The sequence below is a fragment of the Cyprinodon tularosa genome, unplaced genomic scaffold (assembly GCF_016077235.1).
Source record: "Cyprinodon tularosa strain WSP-4 unplaced genomic scaffold, ASM1607723v1 ctg749, whole genome shotgun sequence".
Lineage (NCBI taxonomy): Eukaryota > Metazoa > Chordata > Actinopteri > Cyprinodontiformes > Cyprinodontidae > Cyprinodon > Cyprinodon tularosa.
This window is the reverse complement of record NW_024039506.1, coordinates 98631-107250: the sequence shown is the minus strand read 5'-3', so window position 1 is coordinate 107250 and position 8620 is coordinate 98631. Positions and strand designations below refer to the sequence as shown.

At 45.5% G+C, this 8620-nt stretch overlaps 1 protein-coding gene across 1 annotated transcript; it reads right to left on the bottom strand.

Annotated features, from left to right (window-relative positions):
- Window positions 1-209: 209 nt before the first annotated feature.
- LOC119773158 (E3 ubiquitin-protein ligase TRIM21-like) lies at window positions 210-8203 on the bottom strand. Its single transcript, XM_038270004.1, has 2 exons — window positions 8085-8203; window positions 210-2690 (listed from the first exon to the last, which is right to left on the bottom strand). The coding sequence occupies exons 1-2, from the start codon at window positions 8148-8150 to the stop codon at window positions 1029-1031; spliced, it is 1728 nt and encodes a 575-aa protein (XP_038125932.1). The 5' UTR covers window positions 8151-8203; the 3' UTR covers window positions 210-1028.
- Between the last annotated feature and the right edge of the window lie 417 nt (window positions 8204-8620).

The following is an 8620-nucleotide window of genomic DNA, read 5'->3' as shown; positions in this document are numbered from 1 at the left end:
AGTGTTTGCCAGTTTGGGGTACTCTAGCCAAGCTCAGTTTAGCAGAGTCTAATCTGAATTTTTGTTTTGCTAGTTTTGGGTACTCTAGCCAAGCTGAGTTTTGCTAAGTCAAACTGAGTTTTTTGTTTACCTGAGTTTTAATCTAGCTGTTTTTGTCTTTGTCTTTAATCCCCACAATAACCCGTTCAAGTACCGCAGGAAATCCGCAGGAAATCTAAGTGGCAGTCAGCTTCTCCGTTCACCAAGGAACAATTGCAGTCTGGGTAAACCCTGTCCAACCACCATCAAACAAGACAACCATTGGAACATCCCACACAGACTAGATTCAATAAAAGACACCTTTTTCTGGAAACGTGAGTCTGCAACCTATTCCTCCTCTTCAAGTCAAAGATGGATATCAAATATGGATTAAAATTTATGTATTTTAGCTGCACCAATATATTCTACATATCTGCAGATTGAGGACATCTAAATGTAATAAAGTGGCTGCATGTAGCTGAAGAACGTACACTTTCGGTTGTTATCTATACCAGAGAGTACTGCTCATCCAAATTTATATTTTTTAAAATAATTACAGCTGTTAAACACTCACCAACATGTATTAGCCCACAGGTTTTTAACATGATCAACAAGTAATCGCTGTCTCAAGCCAAATAAACCTAAATAATTCTCTAAAATGAACCATAAGTCTGAGATATTCCTGTCAGCGCTAAGCATGTTTTTTTTCTAAACAGAATTGTTGATATGAGCAGACAATGCACCACATCGTAGATGTGTTGCCATTTCCAATGCTTTGTTTCATTCTTCATGCAAGTACTGTGGCTACCTAACAGGAACTTAATCCGACTCTGCAGCACACGTATCAACACATTAAGATAAATGCCTCATTTACAATTCTTTGATCTTTACTCTGCCATTGTTAACCAATAAATAACACATACAATTGATCAGGTGACTCAATACAAAACACATTATCAGTCATAAGGTGTGTTGCCTTTTGATAATGCCAAACACATTCACTTTGGATCTTACACAACGTCTTGTAGATCAGCCTGATTAAGAGGAGAGATGATCAGAGGAGCAGAGTTTTTACCTCCATGATTAAGAGACGGACTAAAGAATGGGTAGAGTTTCTGAGTGAAGCAGCAGCCAGTAAAGGAGTAGATCAGAGCTGCAGCATCTACATCATAGAAGGAGACCAGACCCTCCTCATAATCCACAAACACCCCCACCTTCTCAGGACCAGAATGGAGATGGAGACGGACTGGAGGACCAGCTGCAGCTTTGTACTCATCTCCATTTCTTAAACCCACAGTCCAGTAACCATCCAGAGGTCTCAGTATGATGTTTCCCTTCCTGTTGATGGACTCTCTGGCCACTCCTAAGGTCCAGTCAGTTTTTCCTTTAACCTGAACCTCAAAGTAAAAACTGCCTGAAGAGAAACTCTGACGTCCTAATACATTGGCAAACAAGGAAAATCTCTCTGGATTGTCTGGTAGATCTTTCTCTACATCTCCATCTTTCACCTGTTTTCCATCATCAGACAGGATGAGGTCAGGATGAGCTGTATCAGGATCCAGAGTCACATCCACTGCAGACTGCTGGACCCTCTTCATCTCAGCCTTCATCATCTGATTCCTAAGTTTCTCCGCCAGCTGAGTCACAGCTCTCACTACAGTCCCCTCGTATAATTTCGGACGGACTCTGACCTCTGTCCAGTTCTTGGTGGGTGGAGCAGCTTTCAGGGAGGAGAAGCTTTGGAGGAGGTGGAGGTGGTCTTCAGACTGGGAGAGCTGCTTCACCTCAGAGCTCCTCTTCATCAGCTCAGAGATTTCCTGTTCCAGATCTTTGATGAAGTCTTCAGCCTGTTTCTCTGCAGTTTTCTGTTTGTCTTCGATCTCCTTGATGAGCTCCTTCAGGCCTCTCTCAGCAGACTCCTTTAGAGCAGTGAAGACCTCAACACCTTCTGCTTTCTCTCTGTCTGCAGCATCTTTACTGATCTTCACAGACTCTTTGATCTCCTGAATCTTCACTCGTCTGTTCTGGATCATCTTCTGAACTTCATCCTCTGTCTTCCTCAGCCCTTCTTTTTTTTCTTCAAATTCTTCTATCAGAGGAACAACCTCGTGGTTCTTGTGGTCCAAAACAGAACAGAGCGAACAGACACATGTCTGGTCGGTCCTACAGAACAGCTCCAGAGGTTTATCGTGCTGCAGACACATCCTGTCCTCCAGGTTCTCCACAGGCTCCATCAGCTGATGTTTCTTCAGACGTGGAGCTGTCAGATGAGGCTCCAGGTGAGTCTGACAGTAGGAGAGGAGACACACCAGGCAGGACTTCAGGGCCTTCAGTTTGGTTCCAGTGCAGACGTCACAGGGAACTTCTCCTAGTTTGGCAGCTTGTTGCTCTGAGCTGCTGCTGCTGATGGCTTCCTGCTGAGCTTCACGTCTGAACTGAGAAACCTTCTCGTTGATGAAGGTGTTTGCTCTAAGCTGAGAACTAGTAGTGAACTGCTCTTGGCACAGAGGACACTTATAGAGAACATTAACATCCCAGTGCTGAGTGATGCAGGCTTTGCAGAAGTTGTGTCCACATGGTGTGCTAACTGGATCAGTGAAGACATCCAGACAGATGGAGCACAGGAACTGATCCTCAGACCGCAGGTTGCTGCTAGAAGACATGTCTGAACTCTGAGGAAAGGAGACAGAAAGGAGACCCAGTTTAAATTGCTGTTTTTTGGTGCCACAAACCATGATAATCATTTTGGACATTTAGGACCGATATTGCTGATTAACAAAGCCATTTGATTGGGGGGATGCAATTGGCTCAAACAAATCTAACTGCTGCAAAGTCCCTCCCCAAAGACAGTGTCCCAAGGCACTTTTATAGTCATGCAGCCCTCCCTGCCACGGTGCAGAGGATTTCTTTCTGTAAAGCTGTGCGGCGGATTACACTGGAAGATGCACAAGCTTAGAAAACCCTGGCCAAAGGTCCAGATGTCCAGACCTACCAAGCTTAAGTTGTGCAGATGGACATTTCATAACCAAACTGCTGGAAAACAGACTGTTTGCAAAATTCCTCCTTGAGTTTCAGGAACTTGAATATAGTGGAGATGAATAAAGCGGAGGAGGAGAGCTCCCCTGATGTGTGTCTAGCTGGAACAAAGTTTGACGAGGATGGGATTTCCCAGAGAAAGGTGTGAAGAGTTAAGACAAAAGAAAAAAACAAACAAAACAACAAATGTTTGATTTTCTCCTGACCTTACGATTGCTGATGGTGAGGTAGTCATGAGAGGCTGATCGCCCCTCATTACCCCCTGTATACTACACTGTCAGGTTTATTCAATGATGATTATAAAGTTAATGTACACTATATTGCCAAAAGTATTTGCTCACCTGCCTTGACTCACATATGAGCTTAAGTGACATCCCGTTCCTAATCCATAGGGTTCAATATGACGTCGGTCCACCCTTTGCAGCTAGAACAGCTTCAACTCTTCTGGGAAGGCTGTCCACAAGGTTTAGGAGTGTGTTTATGGGAATTTTTGACCATTCTTCCAGAAGCGCATTTGTGAGGTCGCACACTGATGTTGGACGAGAAGGCCTGGCTCTCAGTCTCCGCTCTAATTCATCCCAAAGGTGTTCTATCGGGTTGAGGTCAGGACTCTGTGCAGGCCAGTCAAGTTCATCCACACCAGACTCTGTCATCCATGTCTTTATGGACCTTGCTTTGTGCACTGGTGCACAGTCATGTTGGAAGAGGAAGGGGCCAGCTCCAAACTGTTCCCACAAAGTTGGGAGCATGGAATTGTCCAAAATGTCTTGGTATGCTGAAGCATTCAGAGTTCCTTTCACTGGAACTAAGGGGCCAAGCCCAGCTCCTGAAAAACAACCCCACACCATAATCCCCCCTCCACCAAACTTTACACTTGGCACAATGCAGTCAGACAAGTACCGTTCTCCTGGCAACCGCCAAACCCAGACCCGTCCATCAGATTGCCAGATGGAGAAGCGCGATTCGTCACTCCAGAGAACGCGTCTCCACTGCTCTAGAGTCCAGTGGCGGCGTGCTTTACACCACCGCATCCGACGCTTTGCATTGCACTTGGTGATGTATGGCTTGGATGCAGCTGCTCGACCATGGAAACCCATTCCATGAAGCTCTCTGCGCACTGTTCTTGAGCTAATCTGAAGGCCACATGAAGTTTGGAGGTCTGTAGTGATTGACTCTGCAGAAAGTTGGCGACCTCTTCGCACTATGCGCGTCAGCATCCGCTGACCCCGCTCCGTCAGTTTACGTGGCCTACCACTTCGTGGCTGAGTTGCTGTCGTTCCCAAACACTTCCATTTTCTTATAATACAGCTGACAGTTGACTGTGGAATATTTAGGAGCGAGGAAATTTCACGACTGGATTTGTTGCACAGGTGGCATCCTATCACAGTTCCACGCTGGAATTCACTGAGCTCCTGAGAGCGACCCATTCTTTCACAAATGTTTGTAAAAACAGTCTGCATGCCTAGGTGCTTGAATTTATACACCTGTGGCCATGGAAGTGATTGGAACACCTGATTCCAATAATTTGGATGGGTGAGCAAATACTTTTGGCAATATAGTGTATGTGCATATGGAACTTTGAAGAAATGAGATGCTTAACTCTGTTTACTGCAAACTGTGATGCAACGGTGGTAGAAAATTGCTGATGTTTGTGCAAGGATAGTCACAGTTATCGGAGACCACTCTATTCTGTGATTGAATCAGAAGGTGCATTTTGTCCTATGACCTGATCAATTGCTTTGTCAGAAGAACACTGTTCTGTAACCCACCCCATGTGTTATGATCTGCTAATAAAAAGGTTTCTGCTGAGGAGACCCACCAGAGAGCAGATGTGGCTGAACGTGGCTCTCTCCTTCTGCGGAAGCCAAAAATCCCTATTCTGTGCGGACTCAGTTTCTCTTTTATGAACCTACATTTTTGAACGTAACATACACAACGCACAATCAGGCTGGAAGTCAGGCGGATTGAAAATCTGGAGAATCGGCCCGAAAAGGGCAAAAAAAAAATCATACAGTGTACACCCGACTTTGGGGATATTTCCCTAACTTGTTCACTTGGACACAACAATTCTCAAATATAAAATAAATAATAAATGGTGATATCATTGCATCATCTCATTGATGCTACCATGTTTTTCCTTCTTTGTACACTGTAGCTTAGTTTGATATGAAATCAAAAGTCAGTCAAGCTTGGAACTTAATTAATTTTCTTAATAAACTCTTATATTTTGAACAGATGTTTTGGTAAATTTATTCCATATATGTGTGGAGTTGTCTGATCATAATTTTACGCTTAGGGTGGCCATTTCTATAGCACTAAAAAGGATTATGCACCATATCAACTCTATTATGCTCTCATTCATAGTACAATTTGAGGGGCTTAAAGAGGATGCTAGTGTAGATGGAAAAAGCCTAATATTTTATTTAATCAACAAGAGATAAAAAAACACATTCAACTGCTGAAAAAGTATAGCCTTTTTAAAGTGCTTCAGTCTGTTGGGAAGTAGAGCATGTGAGGATGCTCAGGATGTCCAATCATTTCCCTGCTCAGGAGGATGTCCAATCATTTCCCCTCAGGAGGATGTCCAATCATTTCCCCGCTCAGGAGGATGTCCAATCATTTCCCCGCTAAGGAGGATGTCTAATCATTTCCCCGCTCAGGAGGATGTCCAATCATTTCCCCGCTCAGGAGGATGTCCAATCATTTCCCTGCTCAGGAGGATGTCCAATCATTTCCCTGCTCAGGAGGATGTCCAATCATTTCCCTGCTCAGGAGGATGTCCAATCATTTCCCCGCTCAGGAGGATGTCTAATCATTTCCCCGCTCAGGAGGATGTCCAATCATTCGCTCTGATGCTCAAAGTTGCTCCAGGACGCTCAGCTCTAAATCCGGTGAAATCTCCGGTGAAATCACTCCACAATCGCTCATATTTTTCAGGAGAAGGCATTTTCTGACATCTTTCCTTCCTGTAATGATGCCAGGGCCCTGGGACACACGGAGTCTGCTGACCCCGGAACCGGGTCGCGGGGGCAGCAGACTAAGCAGGGACTCCCAGACTTCCCTCTCCGCAGACACCTCCTCCAGCTCTATTGGGGGAAGCCCTAGGCGCTCCCAGGCCAGCCGAGAGACATAGTCTCTCCAGCGTGTCCTGGGTCGTCCCCTGGGCCTTCTCCCGGTGGGACGTGCCTGGAACACCTCCCGAGGGAGGCGTCCAGGGGGCATCCGAAGAAGATGTCCGAGCCACCTCAACTTACTCCTCTCGATCTGGAGGAGAACCGGCTCTACACTGAGCCTCTCCCGAATGACCGAGCTCCTCCCCCTATCTCTAAGGGAGAGCCCAGCCACCCTGCGGAGAAAGCTTATTTCAGCCGCTTGTATCCGGGATCTCGTTCTTTCGGTCATGATCCAGATTTCATGACCATAGGTGAAGGTAGGAACGTAGACCGAACGGTAAATTGAGAGCTTTGCCTTTTCGCTCAGCTCTCTCTTCACCACGACAGACCGGTGCAGCGTCCGCATTATTGCAGCAGCCGCACCGATCCGTCTATCGATCTCCCGCTCCATTCTTCCCTCACTCGTGAACAGGACCCCAAGATACTTGAACTCCTCCACTTGAGGCAGGGACTCTCCTCCAACCTGAAGGGGACAAGCCACCTTTTTCCGGTCGAGAACCATGGCCTCGGATTTGGAGGAGCTGATTCTCATCCCGGCCGCTTCACACTCGGCTGCGAACCGCCCCAGCGCACGCTGTAGGTCTTGGCAGGAGGGAGCTAGCAGAACTACGTCAACCGATACATGTGTATTGTCTTATTTAACTGGCTGTTAAATCATTGCACTGTTTCCCAGCTGTAAACGTAACGCCTCGCTCCATCCATGTTGGTCCGTTAAATCAAATGAATGTCATTTTACAAATGCAATAATCCAACATTTTAAAATTGATGTTGTGAGCACACATCGGAGCGAACTGGAGCGGAGCCAAATCCTCGCTCCGGCCTTGAATTGAAAACCACTCTATGCTCCACCATATTTCTTCCACTCCGCTCTGCTCACATGCTCTACTGGGGACGTGTCTTCAGTGTTTCAGTGTGTGCAGCTGCAGCAGAGCTGCTGTCTTTAAGCTTACCCCTTTAGTTGTAGGCCAGTCTCCTGGTCCACTTTCACGCCACAGTCTACAGTCCTGTAGGACTGGTGATGTTTTACAGTCTGGTCTATCTTTCACAGCTCCGCAGAAGTTATTTTGGTATCCAGGGGCGACGAAACTTGATTAAAAAAGTCCTTCCTCGCATGCCGTTCAATCCCAGCTTTTCCTTCACTGCTTACTCCACATTGCATCACCAAAATGTGCAGAAGCAATGGAACGAGTCTTGGCTACTTTTCGTTATAAAAAGTCGCTCTATTGTTTATTCAGAAGGTATGAACAAAAGAGGTCTTGCGTTTAGGCATGATAGTAACTTTCTGTCAATCTATAATTTAGCAGCACTGATCCTTGTTTACTGTTTTAACCAATGACAAGCAGATATTTATCTGACACAGCACCTCTCTTAGCCAATTAACTGTTAGATCAGACACCCGGCGCAGGGCTGCAGCCCAGCAAACACTGAAATAAATCTGCCTCATATAGGAGGACAAAGTCCAGAAAGTGCAATGAAAATCCAGACAAAATTCAGTCTGTTCAGCCTAAATCCAGACTCTCAAGCCTAAATCCAGACTATCCAGCCTAAATCAGGACATCCGATTCCCTCTTTTGTTTGTTGTTCTAACACGCAGCCAGCAGAGCGTGTGTTCATGAAAAATATATGACAGTCTGAATAATAACTGATCATCTGATTAAAAAAACAATACTAATAATATTTATTTAATAATAATAATATTTACCAGCCCTACCAGGGTTGACAATACGAATATTAAAGTTTCACAAGAAGTTCTTCCTAATCTTTTGTTTCTTCCACTTCAGATTTACTCTAAAGAAATGTCTCCAGCCTTAAAGCTGTACATAGAAACTCATTTAAACTGTTTTCTGCTTCACTCACCAGAATCAGAGTCTGTTGTTTGGAAGGAAAAGATGAACTTAGTTCGTCTTCAGGAGGAACAGGCATGTGTTTTTCTACGGCAGCTCAGGCTTGATTCTGGCTAGCTTTCACTTTCATTTCTGCAAAGTGACGTTTTTAAACTCCTGACTCAGTGCTGTTCCTCCCATAGATCTGTGAAGCTGGTTAGAAGTTGGACATTCAATGCTCCGCATAGTCAGCAGGATCTAGCTCACGGCTGATCTGACTGAGGGACTCTGATGTCAGCCAGCGTCTCTTAGCTGCTCCCTCCTCCCACACCCTGGGGTGCAGTTAGGGGCCATCAACAAATCTTTGGACCCGGGACTCTGCAGAAACAAAACGCTCTATATTCCTCATCTTGTGATCGGCTAAGAAGAAACTAATATAAAATCATGCCAATAGATAAGATTTGTAAGGAGATCAATTTTAAGCTCTTCTAACTGTGGCAGCGCGAGAGGGTGAAGCTGCTACTCTGCCCTTCAAAGCAGGGTAGCCAGCGGGTGTCACAGCGCCACCTT

Bases quoted from the DNA above. Each gene is read 5' to 3' on its own strand.
- LOC119773158 (XM_038270004.1), bottom strand. From the start codon at position 8,150: ATGCCTGTTCCTCCTGAAGACGAACTAAGTTCATCTTTTCCTTCCAAA. The intron at 2,691-8,084 runs GTGAGTGAAGCA...TCCTTTCCTCAG, and splicing joins AACAACAGACTCTGATTCTG to AGTTCAGACATGTCTTCTAG.